Here is a 26,989-nt window from a genome sequence, read left to right on the forward strand (position 1 = left end):
GAGCAAGCCAAGAATGGTGAAACATGTCAAGGAAGGTTGGTTTTAGGTTGAAGACTTCACTGATAATTGAAAAATACTTCAAGAAGAGCTAATTGGAGTGTGGCTAAGTTTTCCTATTTTCAATGAAGATGTGGAGATGGCCAGTAACCCAGGTTGTCCATGTGAAGTAGAGGCCAGTTTTGAGCGGAGCTATGGATCTGTGCGTGTTTCAGCTCTGTCCTTGTGTTGACAGCGCACAGCCAGCGCACTCTTAAAACATACACAACAGCAGCCTAGCTACTCATGTGTGATGTACGCAGTGCTTTAAGTGGGCCGGTATGCACTGGTACTCAGTACCGCCACTTCCAAATATGGCTCTTGAGCATACCGCCACCTCTCCGTGCACCTTAGTGTACCAGTACACTCATTTTGGACATCTGCGCCCTCAATTGCCCCCCCCAAGAATATTTCCCACTCCAGAGCCAGACCAATCACCACCAGTGAGTCCCCCTGCTCCGGAGTCCCAGCCCAGGCCGGGGGGGGGGGGGGGGTGCTCTGTGGGGACCCTGATGTGGGGTGGGGGGGGACAACAACATTTATAGGCTATAATAGAGTACCGGCACCTCATTTGGGCCACTTAAAGCACTGGATGTACGGGCATTAAAGGCCTTCTTTTTGCCACCACACATAAGTGTCACATGGTTTTAAAGGTGTTAAATACATTTCTACCCTTCTCAAATAATGGATACGTTTTGCCAGTGAAAGCAGTAATTCCATTTTGCAATTTTGTATACTGTAGCTTCTAATTGATGCTATATCTAATAAATTTCTTCATTATTTTTTCCAGGATTTGGACAGATTTCCCGCAAAAGTAAGTTGATGAGATTGTGAAATATTTAAGACCCTTTGTCCCACTTCTGTGTGCTCTGTCTTTTATCTGTGTCATACATTGTCATTCTCCCTGTCCTCTCTCTACATTCACCTGTCCGGCTTTGGGCATTTTCTATTCTGTTTTGCCAACCAGATCTAAGTAGAACTTGGGTATACACTATATGACCAAAAAGATGTTGACAAACCTCCAAGTGATTGAGTTCAGATGTCTCCAGGGAAGGGTTCTGTTAATACTACAACATACAAAGACATTTTAGACCAGGGTTTCTCAACCAGGGTTCCATGAAACTCTAAGGTTTCTCCAGATGTTGCTAGGGGTTCCTTGAGCAATGAGCAATTTTTGCCTCTCAGATAGGTTTCCACTGACACCAAGATCCTTTTAGCTGTCGGTAAGGGAGTAATTCTTCCCAATGACTACACATGTAAGGAGCATTCTTCCAACTGACCATAACACTATTGTATCATGACTTTTTTAGCAGGGGTTCCCTTAGGCCAGAATGTTTTTTAAGGGTTCCTCTGTGTTGAAAAGCTTGCAAAAGGCTGTTTTACATCATTGTGCGCTTCCAACCTTGTAACAGTTTGAAGAAGGACCTTTTCAGTTCCGCCATCTTGATTGCTCACACACAGATGCTGCTGGTTACTAGTAACTCTCCAAGTCCAGCAATTAAATTTCCCATATATATTCACACAGGAAAGCCTTTAAACCCTTAAAGTGTTTTCTAGTCCTCAAAACACATCGTTCTATTTAATTTAAACCAATAAATTAATTTGGCCTCTTTATTATTTAGTCTGGCGCTCCTTCCTATGGTGCATGCTTTTTCTGCTGTTCCACCATGACTGTACACTTTTGTACAAAGCCAAGTCCACAAAGACATGGTTTGAGGAGTCTGGTGTGAAGGAATTTGAGAGCCCTGACCTTAACCCTACTAAACACCTTTGGGATGGATAGGAATGCAAATTTTGAACCAGGTCTTCTAATACAATATCATTACTTAACAACACAAACATTTTTTTTGAGTGCATGGGCACGAGGTCCTGCAGACGTACATAAATTGAAAAAGTGGAGGCTCCTTCACAACTCCCTAATACCGATAATGCCCATAATACCCATGGTTTTGGAATGAGACTTCCAACAAGCTCATTATAGTAGGATGGGATGGCCAGGTGTGACATGGTGACATGGTTTAAGGAGTCTGGTGTGAAGGAATTTGAGAGCCCTGACCTTAACCCTACTAAACACCGTTGGGATGGATAGGAATGCAAATTTTGAACCAGGTCTTCTAATCCCATATCATTACTTGACAACACAAACATTTTTTTTGAGTGCATGGGCACAAAGTCCCACAGAAACACATAAATTGAAAAAATGGAGGCTCCTTAACAACTCCCTAATACCGATAATGCCCATAATGCCCATGGTTTTGGAATGAAACAAGCTCATATTAGTAGGATGGGCTGGCCAGGTGTCCACATACTTTTGGCCATAGAGTGTGACAATAAATATTTTCAAGCATGTATTCTTAACTCAATAAAGGCCTTTCTATTGCTCTCAACCTCCTCCAATTCTCCAAATTTATTTTTTCATTCCCCATGGTCCCATCTTATGTAGGAATGTAGACACCTTCTCTTGTTCACTCCTGAGATGGACTATTGTCTATGGGATTCATAAAGTACATAGAGCATTGGGCAGTAGATTACAGGGCCATAAGGTAGTGAATGTGTATAGATTATTTTAAGAAAAGAAGTATATTGTTTAATGTCACTATAAGCAATTTCATTTACATTTTATCTTAACAAGTACACCTTATTTATAGAAAATCCCATTGAAAGGATTAACGGCATAAGTTTAACAGAAAGGCAAGTGGGCCTCAATGGCCAAGTGCTGAGCATATGCACCCAGGTTATAGGCTGTTCTTCACAAACAAGAAAAAGATTTCCCAGCACACTTACCGACCAGCCAGCAAAACAACCGAATTGTCCCTGTCTAACAGTATATACAGAGGTCCCCCGGGATGGGCACTATGGCTTACACATAGGTATATTTGCAAATGTATGCAAACAAAACCCTCTGGTTTTACTGTAAAGTGTTATACAAGGCCCATTCCGTTGTTTCACAGGCTGGTCGGTAAGTGTGCTGGGAAATCTTCTATTTCTTTGTGATGTGCCTTTCCTTCAATGTGTACCTTGCTGCAAAGGCCAGTTATAGATTGGCGTGGTTGCCATTTATTGGTACAGTTGCTACTCTGTTCTCTTCTGACAGCATGCTCCCAGCAATCTGACCCAGCTGTCAACGACAACTCCTGGTCACCGTTTATGATCAGGAGATGGGAGGCTCTCCTGATCATGTGATTGCTGTGATAGTCAATCACAATAGTCACATGATCAGGAACTCCGTGTTCGCCTCCTCTCATTCAGAACCCATTAAAGTCCCAGAAGGTAGCAATAGCAAGGGGTTAATATTGGAAAAAACAGCGCACAATTAAAGGTATCCAGATAGATTATTTACTGTAGTCTAAACATGGGATGGTAGTTGAGTCTCCTCCATGTAGCATCTTATAAAGGTCAGCTATCACAAATATATCTGTTTTTTCTGGGAACCATAATTTCTATTTTGCCTGCAGTGCCGGTGGTTTATTCATGACTGAAGGGTCAGTCTACCTAAACATAATATTTTACCGTCTGATAAATACTGGAGAGTATAGCCCCGTACACACGAGTCGAAATTCGGCCGGAATTTTCGTCCGACGACCGATCTGCCGATTTCCGACTTTTCGGCCGAAAAAATCCTGGTGTGCAGGCTATATCATTTTTGTCGACCATCAACACACGTCCGATTTTCATCTCATTAGTAAAGATTTTGATGGGGAAAAATCTTATGAGCAAGACTAGGCATGCTCAGAGAGGAAAGAACACATACAAAGCAATCCAACACATGACATCACTTCTGAAGTAGAATTCTGTCGTACGGGAAAATTCGTGTGCAGTCTAGAGCACATTCCAACCAACAGACAGCACTCTGGACAAAAGGCGGACGACCGGTCGGCGGAAATTCGTTGCGTGTGTACTAGGCTTTACTCTACTGGCTAGTTCCTTACATCTTGTGCAGACTCTATTAGTGAGATCCTCTGAGTTCCCAGGTTCACACACTTTCTGTGACCATTACAAAGGGTTCCCAGCCTCCATGTCTAATTCTATATTTATTTTCTATTACGAAGAATGTAACAGACGGAGCTAGAATGTGGGGAAAGATCCAAAACTCCTAATTGGGCGTAAGCAGAGTTTGGAATAATGGCAGGGGGATCTCATTTAATGCCAGATTACCAAATAGGGAGAGTAGGAAATTACCTTTGGTCCCCTATGCCATTTAAGAACCCCACAACAACGGATCAAAATAGTATTAATTTGATCTTGAAAGAAAATTACATTGAAGCCTTCTTAAATTGTTTACAAAAGATAGAAAAATTAATCAACTCAAATAAACAAAACCTTAAGTGCCGGTTCACACTAACGCGGCACGACTTCGGGGGCGACCTGTGAAGTCGCGTGCACCGCGACTTCGGTGCGACTTGCACAGACTTCATATAATGAATGTCTATGCAAGTCGCTCCGAGGTCGCCCCGAAGTAGTACAGGAACCTTTTTCTAAGTCGGAGCGACTTGAGTCGCTCCTATTAGAACGGTTCCCGTAGCACACAATGGACCGCGACTTGTCAGGCTGACCAGTCGCCTGACAAGTCGCGGTAGTGTGAATGGAGTCTTACAATAAAGACTCTATATAGAGAAAGTACCCAAAGTGCCTAAACCATAGACATCAGGTTCACATTACAATTTGTCTCTTATAAGCTCATCTTCTTTCAGCTATTAGGTTGTAAAAAGAAATTGGTGCAACTTACGTATGTGTAATGTACAGTAGTGATGGCCATCTCCATCTAGCACCCATTGTGCACAATACTTAGTTCAATGATATACCACTAGAGCTCACGAGACACCTCCAGAAACCTGCCAGGGGGTACCCAAGGTTTCAAATGCTCAGGGGTCTCCACAGAGTTTATTCCAGCACTGATCTCATTGATGGAGTATCCAAGACCTAGAAAGAAGTCAAGAGATGCCTAGCCCATTAGGCTCCATCCACAAAAAAACTATCACCATTGGTCGGACTGACCATATGATGGACCCAAGACAATGTAAGCAGCTGAAAGAATCAATATCCACTCATTAGGCAAGTGTATGTGAAATCCTAGGAATAATAAATTCCAGTTAAGAGATAACTCCAACCAAACAGCTAACTACAAAAATATAGGATTTTTTTTTTCCTATCGACAGCTTACTTAAGTAGTATGCATATCATTCACACAATTAATTTCCTCTATATGGCTTCCCAGCAGTAGAAGGGAGACAACCCTAATCCTGCAATTCTTCATGTGTTCCTTTCCCGCCTCCTCCCTGCTCTGTGACTGCATGAGAACATCCACACACTGCTGATGCCTATACTGAGGTTTCTCCCTCTCTTCTGAGTACCTCCTTCTCCTGTCTATCAGTTAACAAGTCAACCACACCCACCACAAGCCTGATCTTTTCTTTAGATTAGCTTGTGGCCAAGTATGACACCAGTGGCGGGACAGGTCATCCAGTGCCCAGGGAAAAGATGCAAAATTACAACCCCCCCACTTTTCATTATGTACAAGCTTGGGGAGGGGGGTTGAGAGAGCACAGCCTGCACCTCTTCCAAGCTCTCTCCTTCTTTTCTTGCTGCTTCCAGCACTGGGCTGACAGAAGTACTACTCCTGTCTGCCTTATAGTAGAAAGAGTTTGCTGTTCCACCATCCCTACAATACACGCTGCTACCAAGGCAGCTTCCCCCTCTGCTCACCCCTTGTCCCTGCCAGCATGACACTAAAGACAGCCATAGATGACAAGATTTTCTTTTCTGCAACCACGGGTTGCAGGAAAAAAAATCGCTCAATTCCCCCCGTCAACACATTTAGGAGAACACAGTAATTATTGCTAGTGGCTATAGCCTCTGGCAAAAATCACATCCTAAAACATCCAACATGATGATTGTACCCAAGTCAATCAATGGATCGACTTGGGTACAATTGGCCTGCCCATACATGGCTCAAATCTCAGCCAGTTCCTGCTGAATCGGCCGAAATTCAAGCCATCTATGACAGACTTAACTGAAATTACACATTTTTAACCTAATACCTGCCGTAGGTGAACTAAAGGGTGCTCACAATCAGGAGTGGACTGACAACTCATGGGGCCCCGGGCAATCAGAGATCATGGGGTCCCCTGTGTCCACACTCAAGCCACACAAAGCCCCACCTACAAATTGCAGCTCAGCCACATAGGGTGGGCATTTAAATATCTACCACAGCATAGCCTGCATGGAAGTTCCTGGCTTCTTTCTGTAGTGTGTAGCCTCTCATGGGGCCCCCTACTGACCCTGGGCCCTCGGGCAGTGCCCTAATCCCCGAATGGTCAGTCCACCCCTGCCCACAATAGTAACAAATGAGTCAGGGGCCCCCTCATCTATCTTAGCTCTATATTTTTTTTCATCCTTTTAGGCCAATTTGTATTCTACTACATATATATATATTTTTTTTCAAATCGCAATAAGCGTATTTTGATTGGTTTGCACTAAAGTTATCGCGTCTAAAAACTACGGGAAAGATTTATGACTTTTTTTTTTTTTTTTTTACTAGTAATGGTGGCGATCTGTGATTTTTAGCAGGACGTCGACATTGCGGCGGACTGATCGTACCCCTAACTGACATTTTTGACACGTTTGGGGGGGACCAGTGACATTACTACAGTAATCAGTGCTACAAATATGCACTGTTACTGTAATAATGACACTGGCAGGGAAGGGGTTAACCTAGGGGTGATCAAAGGGTTAAGTGTGAGCCTAGGGGGTGTTTTCTAACTGTGGGAGGGGGATGGGCTTGTGGATTGACCATAGAGACCTGTGATCCTATATAGAAGAATCACATGGGCACTGTGATTATTTCAGAGAGAAGAAAGGTCAGCTGTGTTGACAACAGCTGACCAGTGTTCTCTCTCAGCGGGGAACGATCGCAGGTGCCCGGTGGCAATCGGTGCCGCCGGTCCTGTGGATTGGCATCCCCGCTGCCTAGTGGGGGCGGGAGCATGCCGCTGCAGACGCGCCCTTGCCCCCAGGAGCGCTCCCGCGGATTGCTGTACTGGTACGCAGCCTAGCCAACCTGACGCTGTATATATGCGGCGGGCGGTTGGCAAGTGGTTAAAACCAATATTATTGCACTTACATCAAAGTAGACAAAAATCAGCATGTAAGATAATGGGAACGCCGATTTGCGTTCCACCTGCCCTTCAACTACCAGAAAATGACGTATCTGTCTCAGCCTATGAGATGGAAGAGACCAGGATGAGCCACTGTTTTCATGCACGTCGCTGGATCGAGATGGGGCTCGGGGGGCTGCTGCTCGCAAAAGGTTTTTTAAATGAATGCATAGAATGCATGATGGGAAAAAAAAGCCTTGAGCCTTTACAACCACTTTAAGGATTGGTAGGCTGCAAAATATATAACATTTTTGGTTTTTTTTGGGTTTCGATATGCTTTAAAATGAATATGCATTAATTTTCATATATTTGTCAAATGCTATTACTAGCTACATAAATCACTATGTGACTATACAGCTCTGGACCCCTATACTTTGGGGCCCCATAGCAATTGTATGGTATGTTATGTCAGATGTTACATCCTTGCACTTAGGAAAATGTTTGTTTGTGTTAAATCACATAGCCCTAAGAAAATTATATTATTAGAGTAATAATGCAATTACATTCATCTTTATTAAAATGTATAGTTAGTATCAGTAGAATTGAATAATTTGCAATGTGTAGCAATGCCTCTTTGGAGCGCAGGGTTCTCTCCAAATGCTCATTATACACAGAAAGATGCGTTGGCCGCACACTTTTGTCTTTTGTTCTCATTGTAGGATTTGGTCAGATATCCCGCAAACGTAAGTTGGAACATCGGTGGTGTGGAATATGGATCAAAATTAGTGATTTCTAATGATTGATTAATAAAACGACACAGAGATCAATCGATTGCATGTTAAAAGGGAATGTATAGTATATTTTCAGTAAGCACATATTGAGTTATTACTGCTCTGCTTACCTTTTCATAGGGCTTTGACTTTTTTTTTTAAACGCTCGTCCTTACAAATTTATGTTATTGCAATAAATTTGCAGAATGGCCTCTCCTATAGTGGCAGAATTAATAACAGATATGAAAAAGCTGCTATATATTTTAAAAAAAAAAACTATATAGTAAGTAAGGAACTCATGAATCAGATACAAATCAACATTTTTTTTAAGAGGTTGAAACAATTCATAGACCAGTGGCGGCCCCTCCATTGGGGGCACAGGGGTGCCGCCCCCCCCCCCACACCGATGCGTCCGGACCCCTAATCTACATGCGGGGCGCCGGACGCATGGATTCCAATGGGGTTTTTTTTTTTTTTGAAGCATGTGATTAGAGCCAAAGGCTCTAATAGGCTTAAAAAAAGGGTGGGCTTGGGGCGCTCAGCTCTGCCCTCCACGTGTCCAGGGTGAGTGAGCCAGCGACCGGGGGGTGGGGGGTATGGTATGTGGGCTGGTGTGGTCCGAGGGGGAGGGTATGGTGTGATCCATCTGCCGTCCCCCCCCCCACCCCCGGGCCATGGAGCACCAGCCGCCACTGTCATAGACTGTACTCTAGATTTGGTGGAGATACAATCATTTATATTCACATTTAAATATACAGAATATTATATCAAAGCTGATAATGTTATTAGTCTGGGTAATCTTAAACTTAAAGCATAACTCCACTTTTGATGAGAGAAAAACATTCCGCTCTGGGTGATCTCTGTACATTGCAGAGATTTTAACAATCTTTGTTGCAGATTCCTACCTTTTGTTATTCTGACTAAATCATTATTTGTTCCTCTGTGCTGAATGGGTCTAATGGGAGTGGTTTCATAATTATCTATCAGCTGTGCACCTGCAGGGCTCTAATGAGGAAAGCTGCTGGGTCTTCATCCCTTTAGACGTGTTTCTATTGGGATTATCTCACCAAAAACAACATTTTTGTTGCAGGGGATGCCAGAAATCTGACTTGTATCTTAGCGCAGACTTCTGGGAAAATTGGTGAGCCAATCACACAAGCAGGAAATGATGTTTCTGGGGGTGTGGTCAGTATACATTCTGTGTACAGAACAGCTCCAGGCGGCCATATTGCATTGCATTTTCAGAAAATTACAACAGCTGTAGATTAAATAGGAAAGGTCATTTTTAATAACATTCAATTATAATATGATTTGTCACAATTGTATACGGAATATTTGTTTTTCTTTATTTGCTGATTTTGTTTCCCCCACGAAAGTGGAGTTACCCTTTAGACCCCGTTCACACTGGGGCGACCTGTCAGGCGACCTGGTCGCCTGATAGGTCGCCGTAGGTCGCCTGCCATAGAGAAGCTGTGGACCCGTTCTAATGGGAGTGACACAAGTCGCTCCGACTTAGAAAAAGGGTCCGGAGCTTCTTTGGGGCGACCTGGAGCGACCTGCATTGACTTCAATGTTATGAAGTCCGTGCCGGCCGCTCCGAGGTCTTGGTGCGAGCTGCGCGTCGCGACCTGTGAGGTCGCCCCAACAAGTCGGATCGCCCCAGTGTGAACGGGGTCTTAAAGTGATTGTAAACGATCATCTTGTAAAACAATCTATTCAGTTTAGAATATAAATGAAAGGCAAAATATTTTTGTGTAAATATAAAAAAAAAGCATTATAAATATTTTTTTTCCTTTTTTTATATTGTTTTCCTCTGTTCTCAGCTTCATAAGAGCTGGGGGAGGAGAAGCAGCAGCACACTGAGCTTCTCAGTAACAGGCTGTGCAGTGGGGGGGCGTATCAGAACAAGTCTGATCATTGGAGGACAGCAGGCTCAGTTCCCAGCATAGCTAGAGAACTGACCACGGTGTGTTCTCATGCCTAGTGTGGTCAGTTTTTTTTTCAGGAAAGCGGAAGGACTGGCAAGGACACCAGGGATTTCACATAAAGGAAGCAATACAAAGAGAACAGGAGACGTTTTAATACAAGTACATATCAGGAATATGAAGTGTTGGGGTAACAAACGCTTTAAGTCATAGTCAATCAGCTGGAGATCCCTCCCCTGTCACCATTTATCTTTTGGTGTCAGGAAAACTTGTCAGAAGTGACTCATGCTGATAGCAGAGGAACGAGGCAGCAGACAGAAATTACACTTAGGGCTCTTAATTGAGACAAGTACACACTATAGAGGGATATGCTTTGTTCATATTTCATGTCTGAGGGTTAGAACCACCTTAACTTATTTAAGATATATGGTTATAGGGATTATTAGGAGTTATTGTCTGATGTGGATGACAATTATTGGTTACATTTGTTAGTAATATGCTTTGTTTAAATTATATAATTTAAAATTAATTATTTTAAAAAGCAGTAACACATTGCTTACTGAAAATTTGCATTAAGGTCAGATCACATACATGTTAATTGAAAAAAAAATGAAAATACTATACATTCCCTTTTAAGAAAATCAACAACAAATCAAAAAACCCAAAAAATAAAAAATCTGCCCAAAAATGATTTTTGTATTAATTAATTTGCATGCCTAAAATAGAGATAATACATACTATGTAGTCTATTTGTACATATCTTCCCAAATGTTACCGGTTTTTAAAGTTTTCTATATATTTCCATGTCTATATATTGTCATATCCACTACACTTTACAGAATTAGAAATAATAGCCATCTTTTGAGCAGTCAGATATTCAGTAATGACATAGAATACTTATCCAAAAAAAAAAGTATTTTTGGATTTTTAAGGTGATAATATTTGTAAACAAAAAATTTAAAATTGGATGTATATTTTTTACAAATATTTAAAAGTCACATGTATTTTAGCACACATATACACTTTATTACCAAAAGTAATATTGGGACGCCTGCCTTTACACATATATGAACTTTAATGGTATCCCAGTTTTTGTCTATAGGCTGCAATATTGAGTTGGCCCACGCTTTGCAGCTATAAAAGCTTCAATTCTTCTGGGAAGGCTGTCCACAAGGTTTAGGAGTGTGTCTATGGGAATATTTGACCATTCTTCCAGAAGCGCATTTGTAAAGGTCAGGCGACGAGAAGACCTGGCTTGCGGTATCTGCACTAATTCATCCCAAAGGTGTTCTATCGGGTTGAGGTCAGGACTCTGTGCAGACCAGTCAAGTTCCTTCACCCCAAACTCACTCATCCATGTCTTTATGGACCTTGCTTTGTGCACTGGTCCAAATCATTTGGTGGAGGGGGGATTATGGTGTGGGGTTGTTTTTCAGGGATTGGGCTTGGCCCCTTAGTTCCAGTGAAGGGAACTCTTAAGGCGTCAGCATACCAAGATATTTTGGACAATTTCGTGCTCCCAACTTTGTGGGAACAGTTTGGGGATGGCCCCTTCCTGTTCCAACATGACTGCGCACCAGTGCACAAAGCAAGGTCCATAAAGACAGGGATGAGCGAGTTTGGGGTGGAGGAACTTGACTGGCCTGCACAACCCAATAGAACACCTTTTGGATGAATTAGAGCGGAGACTGCGAGCCAGGCCTTCTCATTCAACATCAGTGCCTGACCTCACAAATGCGCTTCTGGAAGAATGGCCAAACATTCCCATAGACACACTCCTAAACCTTGCTAAACCTTGTGGACAGCTTTCCCAGAAGTGTTGAAGCTGTTATAGCTGCAAAGGGTGGGCCGACTCAATATTGAACCCTACAGACTAAGACTGGGATGCCACTAAAGTTTATGTGCGTGTAAAGGCAGGCGTCCCAATACAGTATATATATATATATATATATATATTTATATTTATATATGTTGTACATATATAATGTACATATGTGGGATCAGAAGGAGAACATAATCATGTTAACCACTCCATGACATAACAAATCGCACCAGTGTGAACCAGGGCTTTTTCGGAGAGTTCCCTGGCTCTGGATAGGCAGTCCACATGCAAACTATCCTGAGTACCCAGAGCCAAACCAAAATAAACAAAAAATAAGGAATGACAGACCATATTCAAAGAAGGAGTCAGGAGCAGCTTTAATTATTCAGAAAACAACATCCAGTGTGTTTCTGAGGCAAATCCTGGCCTGCTCCTTTCGTCAGGACCCACAAATATTTGCAAATGTTTAAATAGACAAAGGAAAGAAAATCCCAGATAAATCTCACGGAGCACCGCTGCATCCACCCCCGCCTTTTCCCATCCTCGCCGGGCCCGTCCAGAGGCTCGGGCCCCTTACAAGTGTATGGGCTGTACCCCCCTGATGGCGGCCCTGCCTAGAGGTCTATCATTCATACCATGTTTCATGTTGTACCGATATTTACCCTAACATGGTCACAGTCTGCATATTTTCTTTTATCTTATTTGTCATATTCTGGCAAATAAACACTAGTTCCTATGGAACTCCCCATAACATCAACAAACTACTTTCCTTTCATGGACTTCCAGCTCATGGTTTTCGCTACGTGGAACCATCTTTGAGTATTAGAGGTCCTCAGGTCGTCTATTAGCCTAGGTGGTCAACCATGTTTGTTTGGTAAGACTCTCCAGCCAAGTAGGAAAGGGAAAAATTGCTCCCCTTGGCTTCTTGCTATACAAAAGCTCACAACAAGATCTCTTTTGGTGATTTACTTGCCCAATCTTATAGTTCACTCTACATAACATCTCTGAAACTGTTTATTTGATGTTAGTGGCTCATACAATCCATTATTTCCGGCAGTTTTTTTCTAAGATAGGCACATTACAGTCCTGGAAGAGGCCAAACATACATAGTTAGTAACATCTGCATTTTATTTCATAAGCCCATTTTCCAGTGACCACAGCATGGTGCAGCCGATATGGCCCTGTGGCAAGGACCACGCAGCTCTGTCTCTTAGGCTGAAAGCCATTTAATGGCAGCATGATTAAAGGTCATTATTGGAGTTTGACCAGTACAAGCGGTCCTCGGATTACAAACATTCGACTTACAAACGACTCCTACTTACAAACGGAGGGAGACAACAGGAAGTAAGAGGAAATCTCCCCCTAGGGAGGGAAATTCACTCCTGTAAGAGTTATCATAGGTGTCTCTACTGAAGTTTTATCACCAATCCTGGTTTCCACAGCAACCCAAAATTTTCCTTAGCAGACTGGTATCTGGTCAATGTACCATGGGTTCAGAGGATTCAACTTTATGCAGCACATGGGTATGGAAAGGTGATTTCACTCTGCAATAGTTGGGAACCACAGATTTATACATTGGTCATAGGGACAGAAAGTGGAGGTGAAATCTTCTGAACCTGGGCACAGACAGCATAACAAAACTTTCAGGGGGTGTTAACCCTTCCCTGTGCTATCCAAAAAATGTAATAATTATTTTTTTGGCTGGAGCTACACTTAAAAAATGTACCTGTTCCCACTTCCAAACAAATTCAACTTAAGAACAAACCTACAGACCCTATCTTGTTTGTAACCCGGGGACCGCCTTCAACAGTGAAAGGATCAGTTGGCTGAACCAGAATTTATGTTGGATCAGACTGATCCACAGTAAGTGAATGTTTTCTGCAGACTGCTAATCTTAATGCAACCCATTTGTGAACTGGCCGCTGTTTAGGGGATCCCCATGATACATTTTCGTCAGTGAGTAGGTAGAGCTCAATGGGGAACCTGCTTTTCCTGACTCACAAAGATACAAATTATCAGGGGTCTTAATCTTTTCCATCTTTGATGTCATCTTCCCACCACCTTCTGGATCCTGATAATTGTTGACTGGATTGCGGGCGCCTCAATTATACCAGTATTAGTCCACTTCAGTACACACTTGATGGATTGTAAATATCTATCCAGTGAAGACAATTTCAGGACTTACTGAAATTTACTTATCACTTGTGACAATATCAAATAACAGCTGAGTCCACTTTACATTAGAAGCCAACCAACCCTAGGAAGAACATGTATAAATCTGTGGTTCCCAACCATGGTGGAGTGAAATCACCTTTCCATACCCATGTGCTACATAAAGTTGCATCCTCTGAGCCCATGGTACATTGACCAGATGTCAGTCTGCTAAGGAAAATACATGAAAACTAACTTATTATATGCTTACATAGTCGCTCTGAGGTGTATGGTTGATTTAATAAATCACAGATAATTTCCATGTTCTCCCCCTGTATGAACTCGCACCCCTATGTCTGTTCATTTGTCTGTTATGCCCAGTCTAATCAGCCTCCTGCCCTGAGCAAATACATATTGTGATTATAATCAAAATTGTAATGCTAATATTTCAGTAATTGTATTTTTAGTATAAAGGTGTCCACATACAATGATAACTACCGTGTTATCATAGCACCTATCATTTTCAAAGGTTGGATTCCAATCAGGACCTGAAAAATGTAGGGACTGTATGACCATAGTCTACCTGTAACTGTAGATATCTAGGTGGAGAAGGTACACAGTTCTCAGTGCATTTGGTTCATAGCTCAGGTGTTGGCTTCAGATACCACCAGCAACACTACCTATGGATCTTCTATCCATGGCTGCTTGGGTTTGGGTTTTTCTAAAATCCAATACCATGCTAACAGGTTTATTAGCATCAGTATTTGTATAAAACATAAGATTCTGAACTCTGTCACTTTTGCCCATGACTGTGCATGAACATAAAGTGTATGTATAGTCAACATTTTTTTTTTCTTTTAGATTTGGACAGACTAGGGCAGTGATGGGGGAACCTTGGCACCCCAGATGTTTTGGAACTACATTTCCTATGAAGCTCATGCACTTTGCAGTGTAGTTGAGCATGATGGGAAATGTAGTTCCAAAACATCTGGGGCGCCAAGGTTCACCATCACTGGACTAGGGGATAATTGAAACCTATTTCTCCTTGCTGTTTGTGTTCCATTGGGCAAACTTTGCTTCCTGTCCCAGAGACGCAACAAGAAAAATCTTCTTTTAGGCAGCAGTCACCATAACAGGCGTCTCAATTAAAAATATACCCTCACTGCATGTTCTAGTGACAATTGCAAAATTTTGGATTTCCCATCTCTTTATGTCTTGGTGACAATTAGTGATGAGCTAAGCTTTGGGCAAAACCCAGTTTAGCCTGAACCTGTGGGAAATTGTTGCATGATAGTAGACCACCAAACAGTGGCGGCTGGTGCTCGGTAATTCGGGGGGCGTCAAACCAATGCACACCCCCCTGATGGTCGGTCGGCAACACATTACCTCCCCTAACCCCCCCGGTCCGGCGCAACACATTCCCTCCCCCCCATCGGCCTGCCTCCCTACCTCCTAATTCCTCCTACCCAAGCCAGAGAGTGCCGGATGGCTGAGCCGCTGTGCTTCTTCTCCAGCTGTGTGTCTTCTGCCTCTTCCTAGCCTCTGGCCAGTAAGATCGCTTCTCCTTTTGGCCAATCAGGAAAAAGGTCTCACATCCCGTTTCCTGACTGGCTGGGAGGAGAGTCAGTGTGACAATAGTAAATATTTATTCCCTATTGCCATACAACTGGGTGGGCTCAGGGCGCAGTGCCTCTGGCTCTAATCACGTGCTTAAAAAAAAAATTAAAATAAAATCCCCTATTGGGATCCATGCGTCCGGCACCCTGCATGTAGATTAGGGGGCCGAACGTATGGATAGGGAGGCGGCGCCCCTGCGCCCCCAATGGACGGGCCGCCACTGCCACCAGTCCAATATTTTGAGACTTGGGAAATTCCAAAAAGGGGCAGTGATTTGGCCATATTAGGGTTGTGATGTCACCAGCACCCCTGCCTCTTTGATACATGCAGCTGAGTGTCACAAAATTCCCCAACCCCCAACTCATTGGAATGGTGGCCTGCTATCTTGTGAGAGTTCTAGCTGAACTTGGTTGGGTCCTAACCTTAGCTTGTGGCTAGTGACAATAATCATCAGGACAAATAGAAAGGGCAAATCTACCCAGCAGGTATGCAGACAGCTATAGGAAATGTGAGTTTCTAATCCATCCCTACTCTATCCAAAACTAAAAAGTTTTGATTTTTAGACATGATTTAATACAAATAGGGACAGCTATAAATTTATTCCCTGAATTTATATAATATAAAAACAATATAAAAATGCTTTACATTAGTGATCGACCGATATCGTTTTTTCGTTGCCGATAGCGATATTTTGGTCAATGCATATCGGTATCAGGTCGATATGGGCCGATATTTTCCTACATTTAAACAAAAAATTTATTTTTATTTTTTTACTTTACAGGTCTAAAAGCCCTCCTCTGCACTTAAAAGCATTTAAAACGCTAAGTTTGGCTGTTTTAAATGCTGTAATTTTTTTTTAATCTGGCGCCAGACAGTACCCGGAAGTGATGTCACTCATGACACCACTTCCGGGTTTTTGCATGAAGACCCAATCAGAGCCGAATGCCGCTTTGATCGGGTCTTCGGCGGCCATGCAGGCTAGTTGCCCTGGTCTCCCGGGGGGAGCCGTGGAAGGCGGTGGCAGGGGGGACGTCCCCTACCGCTGCTTGTAATGACAGCCGAGCAGCTTCTCAGCCGCATTGGTTGTCATTACAAGACAGCCGACCGTCGGCTATGGACGCCGGTACCGGGGTGATGCCTCTAGTTGCAGGCATCACTCCGGTACAGCACTTTCCCGAAATATCGGCAATATCTGTCACCTTGGTGGCCGATTCTGATATATCGGGGAAAGTGCATATCAGCCCTCGATATATCTGCTTTGCCGATAATTGGTCGATCCCTACTTCACACAGTACCTAGATTATCAGATATCTGAATACTAATTTGGTGTGATTTGTGCAGATTTTGATTTTTCATTCTTTTTTTTCTCATCTTGGTGCTGTTGATACACAACATTTTCAGGCACATCCTGTCTTCACTGCCTGCAATGATGGTTACATTGCATTTCTCACAGAGGGTGACAACAGTGGATCACACCTGCGTAACACGTGTTTGAAATGGCTATTTTTTGTCCCTATCTGAAGCTATGACAAGGCTGACATCACAGGAGCACAACTGGGAAATTGGGACTGAGTGGGGCTGATTTACTAAAACTGGAGAGTGCAACATCTGGTGCAACTGAGCATAGAAAACAATCAGGTTTTTGTCAGAGCTTAATTGAGCAAGCTGATTGGCTACCATGAACAGCTGCACCAGACTTTGCACTGACCTATTTTAGTAAATCAACCCCCTATATGTCAGCCTGTAACAGCAAATGCCTGAACCTTCATGGCAGGATCACCGGGGTATTATTTTTATGTAAGCTTTAGATTTTGAAATATTTAAAAAGACTTTTATGAACATGTTAATGCTTATCTCAGATTTTAAATTGGCTCTATATATATATATATATATATATATATATATATATATATATATAGAGCCAATTTAAAATATATATATATATATATATATATATATATATACAGTACTTTAAATGATTATTTGTGTTTGGACACCTTTATTGCTAATAATATGTTTAATAGTGCTTGTTTGGATCATAAACTTTGACATAAAATTAATGTTTTTTAGGACTCGTATGGCCTCTGAGCAAAAAAAAAAGAAGAAAAAAAGTATCTAAAAATTCAAAGTTCAGAAACATTATATAGTAGTTGGCAAACCTTTTTTTTAAAAAAATCAGTTAGAACACTCTGTATAGGTCTACACTTATTTTAATTTACTTTAATTTACTTAAATTAATATAGTGATATAGACAATGGGCAAGATTTACTAAAGGCAAATAGACTATGGACTCTGCAAGTTTCTCCAGAGCTTAGTAAATGAGGGGAAGCCCTGCTGACGTCCATCATCCAATCATTTCTAAGAAAAAATGCATTTTATTTATTTTTTTCCTTGCATGTGAAAAGGTATTCTTTGGAAGGTGAAGCTCTGGAGTAAATGGCCTTGCAGAGTGCATAGTCTATTTACCTTTCGTAAATCAACCCCCATGAGTCAATTGTTACAAATCGATTCACTGACCTGAATAAAAACCCCAAACTTCAAATGTATATTTTTTCAGGGTATAAATCAGATTCCTTTTATGGACTAATGGGCAAAAGATCTTTATTCTCTGGTATGTATGGTCCTGTCTTGTATCATTTATAGCAAATACTAATTGTGAATGTCACAGATTGAAACTTATGAACTGTGTTAATGGGAAACAATTGTTTTTTTTTTCTTTTTACTTAGACTTTCATCATCTATTAAATTTACTTTAAAAGCTTAAAAAAAAACCTACAAACTCTAAAATACATAAAAATGATATTTTGTTTATATATGAAGGCAGTTTGATAGACATATTGAGAGGTATATGTGACCCCCAATAAGGATTTGCTGTATTTATAGTTGACTTTCTGACATTTTCTCCGCAGTAAACCATTAAGGCTTTGTGTACAGGACAGAAAAAAGTATCCCTATTGGGTCAGTCCATGCATAAAACATATTATTGTTATAGGTGGAGTCTGGTGGGCTAAGTCAGCCCCTGGCTTCTTATGTGTCTTGGATAATCAGACAATAAGGGAAAGCCGCTCAGGTGTATGTTCCAAACCCGGTGCAGGTCAGATCCGTCATCCAAGAGTAGAAGAAATCCAAGTTTGAGACCGCACTCAGGGTGTTATGATGAAATCAAAAGGTTTCTTTATTCCTCATAAATAAAGTAGACAAACAGACGTGTCGGGTTGACGCGTTTCACGACGCTGTAGGTCGCTTACTCATAGCCACATGAGTGGTTATGAGTAAGGGACCTACAGCATCGTGAAACGCATCAACCCGACACGTCTGTTTGTACACTGTCTGTCTACTTTATTTATGAGGAATAAAGAAACCTTTTGATTTCATCATAACACCCTGAGTGCGGTCTCAAACTTGGATTTCTTCTTGGATAATCAAACATTGAGATCTCTCTTACCTAATTCCTGACTTTCTTCCTGCCCAACTGGGAGTTTTGTATTTCCACTTTTGTGTGTTTAGCCTCCTCCTGTTTCATTCCCTGTAATATAAAATGAATACAAAATCCAGCAGATTTGGTGGGAACCCCTCATAATTCATACAGCGGGTATGCAAAGCCTAAAAATCAGCACAGAGATCACACCAATAAAATCCCCCAAGAGATAGGAGAAACTGTCAGCTGGTTTAACTCCCCTGCCTTGACTGGCCCTTTAAGTTATCAATACCAGATCAACTACCTAAGCTATTAGGTTTAATTATTTTCCATAATGATCATTATTTTTTATCAACAACAACAAGGGATAAAAAATAACAGTCACATACAGTAGTTAAATAGGTTAAAAAAAGTTCATCTAGTTCAACCAATGGGAACAAAATGAATAAATAAATAATGAAAATAAAACTCCATATACAGATCTTTTACCCACACTTGATCCAGAGGAAGGCAAAAACCCTATAAAGCATGGTCCAATTTGATCCAACAGAGAAAAAATCCTTCCTTATCCCCCTGGAGGCAATCAGATAATCCATTGATTAACAATCTCTGGTGTTAATACCTACAACTGTTAATATCCATGTGGCTTAATTATCCTTATGACAATGTAACACATTCATTATTGCATAGTAAAATTAGCCTTATACATTTTGTTTTCTTCTTGCTGCAACTGTTCCTATTGTTTTAACCAAGTCACAGTTCTAATTTAATTTATTAAAAAGTAGGGTGGTCTAAGGATTCTGTGCTACTGCAGGCGATTGTTCGACCATGTTGGGTCATACTGGGGCCATGTTGGGTCATGTTGGGCCACAAATCTCATGGGGTATTACCATATTACAGTAGGTATTATGCAGTAGTGTTGTGTGCAAGATCATAAGTTAGACTCCCTTCCTCAAGAAAGGAAACTCAGAGGAAAAGAAAGAAGTGGCATGGGCAGCATGCCACTTCCCATGCCACGGCAACCTTGAGCCTACGTACAGAGTGCAGGGGTCAGAAGTAAGTAATGCACATAGTGCAGGTGTCAGTAATATATAACTTACAAATGACAAGGGTCAGGAATATGAAACATAAAGAGTGCAGAGGTCAGGAATAGCTAATGTACACAGGGGTCAGAAATATGTCACATACAGTGGTTGACTTACTAAGGGTAAATAGAAAAGTGCAGTTGCTCCAGAGTGAGTTAATGAACAGAAGCTCTGCTGACTTCCATCACCCAATCATATGCAAGCACAAATGCAGTTTTTTTTCCCTTGCATGTGATTGGGTATTCTTTGCAAAGGGAAGCTTCACCTAATTTACTAGGGCACCTGCACTTGCAGAGTGTGCAGTCTGTTTGCCTTTAGTAAATCAACCCCACAGAGTGCAATGGTCAGGAATATGTAATGTACAGGGTGCAGGGGTCGATAACACTTAACTTACAGAATGCAGGGGGTCAGAAATACATAATGTAGAGAGTGCAGGGGTCAGGAATACATCATTTCCAGAGTGCAGGGGTAAGGAATAAATAATGTACAGAGTGCAAGGGTCAGGAATACATAATTTACAGAATGCAGGGGTCAGGAATATGTAAAGTACAAAGAGCAGGGGTGAAGAATATGTACTGTATGGAGTGCAAGGGTCAAGAACATGCACAGTACAGAGTGCAGGGGCCAGGAATATGTAACTTACAGAGTGAAGTTGCCTTGTTGTCCTAAAGTATATAGCATGTGAAGAAACAATGCAGATCATAGCTGTTCTCAAGCCTGCTACTCTAGGATCCCCAGAGATATTCTCATTAATCATTAGGATGTTGTAGAACAGGGGTCTCCAAACTATGGCCCTCCAGTTGTTAAGGAACTACGATTCCCATCATGCCTAGTCATGTCTGTGAATGTCAGAGTTTTACAATGCCTCATGGGATGTGTAGTTTTGCAACAGCTGGAGGACCGTAGTTTGAAGATCCCTGTTGTAGAAGCTCCTTGCTGGGAAGAAGAGAAGTTACAACTTCCTTGTTAAACTCCTAAAGATCTGCTAGGAAGACAAGCAGCGGTAGAGGAACTTAGCAACCCAGCCAGTGAAATGATGTCTTGTGTTTCAAATGAAACAGGAAAAGAGTCCATATAGATCCATCTCTCCATCTCCTTCTTCACCTTCTGTATGTATAGTAAGCACACTTCAGAAGAGAGGAGGGGGGACATCTGAGGATGGTCCCAGGCATAAAGCCGTAATAAACCCAAAAGCAAAAACTGAAGCTTTTATGATACAGTTTTAATAAAACATCAGCTAGGATTTGATCCTTACTAGCAACAATTGCTTTTACTATCTCTTATAACAAATTGAGTTGCTTGGCAGAACAACCAGTTTGTGGGCGGGGCTCACATACATATGCAGGCAGCTTGTCAATTCACTGTACAGGTTGTGGCAGACCAAGCTTCACATGTAGCCAAAAACAATGAAAATAGTGGTGCTTGAATGTCCCGCAAAAGGGCAAAACGCGTCAGTGAAAACGGGCAAAACCCATCTGAGGAGCTCTCTACAGGTGAAGAACAGGAGCTGAAGCCATCGGTTACTCATTTCATTCACATTTATACAACGGGGGTTGGTGTCTGTGTTCAGGCGGCCACCATTCTGCATCATTCAACAGTTATATCATCACTGTTTCATTAATGATCAGACTCTGATGACAAAGGGTACTCAGTGAAGGCCTAAGGCCTCTGAATGCAAAGATCTACTGGAAGGGGTCATCTTAGGAGCATGTCAGGCGTCATGTAATTAATAATGCATCCTGATTTATTTTGATGCCTTTTTTCTTCCCTAAGAACGTAGAGCTTGTACATTACTGATCAAACCCTGCTTAATTAGGGACCCCACGGGACCCAATTTTTTTTTTATAAAGCTTCAACTCAAATGATGACAAATTGCTCAACGACTGCAGGGGAGGTTTTTGCTGACAAGCCAGATAATACTGCAAAGTTTGGGTGTTTGATGTCGAGTTTTACTGCTTATTGCTGGGAGGCAAGTTGCATAAGTCATTAAGGAAAAAAAAAAATTTAGAAGTGGGATGATTAGCATCACTTGCAAACATAATCTGGCATCAAGCCTGCCTATTCATTTTCTAGGTTAATGTGTTTGTCATCGTTAGAATGAAAACACACCGCAAAATTGTTGTTTTTGCTAGGTTGCATGAACATGCTGCCACCTCCTATTATTCAATCTGTAAACAGAAAGGAAAGTGAAATCATGTGAAAAGATATTTCATTAGATGATTTCTATTTACATCGCACACAAATATATATACTGTACACACATATGTCAGACAACAAGTAACTATTCCCCTTTCTAATGATGCCTCATCCCTAAATTTGATGCAAATTTGTGAACATAATGGATGGGACATTTTATTCACAAATTTGTATATATATATATATATATATATATATATATATATATATATATATACTGTATATACTGTATAAATAAACTGTTCATATATATATTACTGTGCAAATATTTTAGGCAGGTGTGAAGAAATGCTGTAAAGTAAGAATGCTTTCAAAAATATATATTTTAATTGTTTATTTTTATCACTATCACTTTACAAAATGCAAAGTTAGCAAATAGAAGAAAAAGCTAAATCAAATTAATATTTGGTGTGACCACCCTTTGGCTTCAATTCAGCATCAATTCTTAGGCCCCTTTCACACATACGGTCAGTTCAGTTCATCAGTTCAGTCACATCAAAATGTATCAGTTTTCCATCCATTTTTCATCCGTTTTCCATGCATTTTTCATCCGTTTTTTTTTTTTTTTTTTACATCCACTACCAATGCAAAAACGGATGAAAAACGGACCGTTTGTCCGTTTACATCCATTTTTCGTCCGATCCGTTTTTTTGACAGATGAAAAATAAGGGATTCATCCATTCCAAAAAACAAACATTGACAGAAGCGGATGAAAACGGATGTTAACGGATGATCACCCGTTGTCATTCGTTTTTACATAGAGCTGCATTGATGTCCGTTTTTCATCCGTCAACGGATGGATGAAAAACGGGCAAACGGACCGTATGTGTGAAGGGGCCTTATACTTGCACACGTTGTACACTTTGCACAAAGTCAGGAATTTTGTTGGATTAGAGTCAGGTGTATGAATAATCAATTATACTAAGCAAGTTCTAATGATTATCAATTTTATATGTACGATAGATAGATAGATAGATAGATAGATAGATAGATAGATAGATAGATAGATAGATAGATAGATAGATAGATAGATAGATAGATAGATAGATAGATAGATAGATAGATAGATAGATAGATAGATAGATAGATAGATAGATAGATAGATAGATAGATAGATAGATAGATTTTATATACTGCATATACAGGTACTGAAATTTAGATATTTACCATTTCGTACGCATCTCAACTTGCAGGATTAGAGCAAGGTGTATGATTAAATAACAATACCAAGCAAGTGGTAATGATTATCAATTTCACATGTACTGTATATATATATATATATATATATATATTTATATATTTATTATTAATATATATATATATATATTTATTTATTATTTATATATATATATATATATATATATATATATATATATATATATATATATATATATATATATACTTATGAATGTACTGCAATTTAGGTATTTGGCATTTCAAGCTCAACTCAAGGCAAATTCTCTAATGTGAGAAAGGTTTACGTTTTAATTCCTTTTTCCCCGCAAGATTCACCCTTTGTATTCAGAAAGGCATGGGAAATCCAAACATTTACAGCTGCCATCAAAAAAGGAAGTCTTGGGGAAAAGGGGAAATCTTGGAATGAAGACAACTGTTGCAGTGACAGCTGTCTTGGGCCCCCTTCACTGGAGTGCGCAGGTGTGGAAGGGGCTTGAAGGGCTGGCTCAGGCTTTCATTGGATCACTAGGAGGCTGAGCCATGTGCTGGTTTAGGCTTCTGGGTGGATTCCGATTATATGGTTGGGATCTTTTCAGAGCCTGGACTGGCTCTGTAACGTCAGCCTGCTCTCAGCTGAAAAACGGATCACAGGACTCAGAGTATAGAATAAGTCCAATGTGCTAATTATCAAAATTAGTCTTTTTTTAATACATTGCAAAACCTTTATGGGTAGAATATCTTACTGTACCCTGTAATAACTTTGAATATCACAAAGTCAAAAATTGCACAAAACCATTAGGGTGATATTATGGCAGATTAAGATGGCGGAGGAGCATGGAGAAGGTAAGTTCCTCCTGCCTATTTTGGCCACTGTACAGCAAAACCTATCATTTTGCCTTCTAAAAGCTAAATTGTCAGGCTCTTTCAAAAGCCCAATTGTGAATCGTTCTTTTTAACAAATATCACTTTTTAACGGAGCACTTACACAACGCATTTTAGACAATAATAACTATATTTTGCCTTAATATGTTGATTAGGTTTGCTGTTTTTTTTTTTTAATATTTCTATTTTTTCCCCCTCAGGATCAGCAGAAAGAAACACGATACATAACTACGAAAGAAGACGCAAATGAAATATCCTCCCCGGTTGCATTGGCCAGGCTTCATTCACTAAGACAGAAGATGAAGTGTAATATACTATATCCAGTGTAAAATGAATATCTATTTATTTTAAGATTGATTGTTTTAGCTTGTATATTCAATAAATTTATTATTTTTAATAGTGTGGCAATGATACTTGTTACATACGTGTGCTGTGGTTCTCAAATTATGTACAAGAGTTGAACTTTTCTGGGGTGGGCTACTGTAGACGAATGAGGCAATATTATTGCTCTGTAGGGGTAGAGTTTATGTAGACTTCCAATGTGAAGTGCGATGGAACTGTCTTTGGTTTACAAGGTTGTCTACTCCTTAAAGGGATAGACTTTCCTAAGGTTTTTTTTTCTTATTTATGTTGGTTGATTTAGGATGGGGTAATATTCGCTTTAGTGCTCTTTAGGGGTAGAGTTTCTGTAGACTGCCATTGTGATATTTGATGGAACTCTTTTAATCTATAAGTGAGTTGTCTACACCTTAAAAGAACACTCTACTCAAAGTTTTTTTTTTGGGGTTGGTTGAAGTAAGATGGGGTAATATTTCCTTTAATGCCCTGTTGGGTAGAGTTTCTGTAGGCTGTCATTGTAATGTGTGATGGAACTCTTTCACTCTATAAGTGGGTTGTCACAGGTTGTCTAGCCCTTAAAGGAACAGTCTATCCAAAGGTTTTCATTAAGTTAGTTGACGTAAGATAAGGTTATTAGTCTGGGTTTCTTCCATGCTCCCCTGCTAACTGCTTTCTCCTTTAGATCTTTTGTAACCATGTTACCTATAGTGTGTCAAACAAGAGCGTTTACCATGGTTTACCTCCTGGCACACAAGCTTGTGGACTGCAGGAAAAATGGAGAATATGTTAAATAGGGGGCATGGAGGTGCATCAGATTAAAACTCTTGCCTTCGTACACCCAATTTGGTTTCATGTGAACTCGGGCTTTGCTTATGCAAGGAAAAGCAACAGGTTCAGTTAATTTGCCTCCTCCTCAGCCGCTCAAACTTCCATTTCCTCCCCTTCCCCTTTTTTTGAACCATTGGGAACAAAATTAAGGTTTAAATGCCAAATAGCTCTAGACAGAGCATACACAGAGCTAAGGTCTCTTCCCGATCCCATGTGACAGCATTGGGCCAAGCACCAATGCTGTCACATGAGAGGAAGGGTATTGAGTCACATACTCCATACCCACCAGTACAGGTATTTTTCTTTGCTCCAACACTTAAATAGAGTTAAGGAAAGTTAAGCATATGCTGGAGGAGGGGGCATTAAAGCACATACTGAAGTGAAATATTTTTCTATAAAACATGTTGGATAGGAAGTCTCCTTTCAGTAAACCTACCACCTATTAGGGACACATTTTTTTGGCCTGAAGCAACAGTCTCTTGAGTTGTGGCTCCTCTCCTGCGGGGATACCCAATGAAATAAGCCATTTCCATGGTCGTCAGTGAGTGACAGAAATGCAAATGTTGTTTCAGTGTTGACACATGAAAATAAAATATGTTGTACCTTTGTTATTTGGAATAAATTGGTATCATTGCAGCATGTTTATTTTTCTTTTATCCTTTTTTTTCCTGAATGTGAATCCAAAGTCTTCATTTCATAGTACAGATGTTTTTTCTGATAGTGGCACTTTGAATAAAAAAAGAGATTTTGCAACATTTCTTTTAGTTTGTGGCTCGTTAATTGCATAGTCGTTGTGTTGAATGGTGAATGAGTGAGCTTTTACTGTATGTCTAAGTATGCAAAAGCAAGCTTCTCAGAGGGATCACGTTGTAAAAGCAATCTAACCCAAAGGATATCTATAAACAATTTAAAATTTTCATTGTGGATAGAGCATAGAATAGTAAGAACCACTGCCTGGCTACTATTGCTAGGGAAACAGGATGAATGGCAGTGGAACCCTGAGGTTTCGTTGTATGATTATTTATATAATATTATTATCCAATAGCATAGTGATGGTGTAGAGAAATAGAATCTGAATACTGGACTTGCATCTTCTGCACACCATAGGGTTTCTGCGACCACTATGGGTTGTTTTAGGAATGAGTCTAGAATTGGGGAGCCTAGTCCAGATACAAGTTTATTCCAATGTCTTTATTCCAGACCCCTATAGAGTCAACACATTTTCAGGTGGTGTAACTTTACCTCCTTAAAGTGGAACTTTACTCTCTCAATTAACATTGACTATTTTTAATCCTTGTGCTGCTAGCATTAGTACATAGATAGGAAGGTATTTTAAATTTACTTGTTTCAGAACTTTTGACATTTCTTCAGTTGCCTACTGGTTTCTGCCCTGGGCAAAAAGGAGAAAATGGGCTTCCTCAGCTAAGCACACCCTCCTGGCTGCATGCCTGAATGGAGGGATTTTAGGAAGTAAAAGCTACATCAATAATCTGCCCTGACTCAAGATAGCCAAGGCTAGAAATGCTAGGTGTAAGTTTTTCAAAGTGATTTCTCAAAAAATAATGCATGGATGGACGGATGAGTTTGCTCTGAAAAAAAAAAAAAAAAAAATTGCGTTTTTGGTTTGGGGTGCTCAGATACTTTTAAGTT

General features: G+C 40.7%; 1 protein-coding gene across 2 annotated transcripts in view; it reads left to right on the forward strand.

Annotated features, from left to right (window-relative positions):
- The window catches only part of LOC309557035 (tachykinin-like peptide), an 82,810-nt gene extending 58,241 nt beyond the window's left edge, over positions 1–24,569 (forward strand). The window contains exons 4-6 of one of the 2 annotated variants that reach the window (XM_082259639.1): positions 827–850; positions 17,973–18,026; positions 24,373–24,569. In XM_082259639.1, coding sequence (XP_082115765.1) covers positions 827–850; positions 17,973–18,026; positions 24,373–24,422 — 128 coding nt within the window. In that variant the 3' untranslated portion in view covers positions 24,423–24,569. The remainder of the gene's footprint in view (positions 1–826; positions 851–17,972; positions 18,027–24,372) is intronic. The other variant, XM_082259640.1, reaches the window with a different exon arrangement.
- Positions 24,570–26,989: the final 2,420 nt, after the last annotated feature.

This window comes from Pelophylax lessonae (genome assembly GCF_965119305.1).
Source record: "Pelophylax lessonae genome assembly, chromosome: 5".
Taxonomy (NCBI): domain Eukaryota; kingdom Metazoa; phylum Chordata; class Amphibia; order Anura; family Ranidae; genus Pelophylax; species Pelophylax lessonae.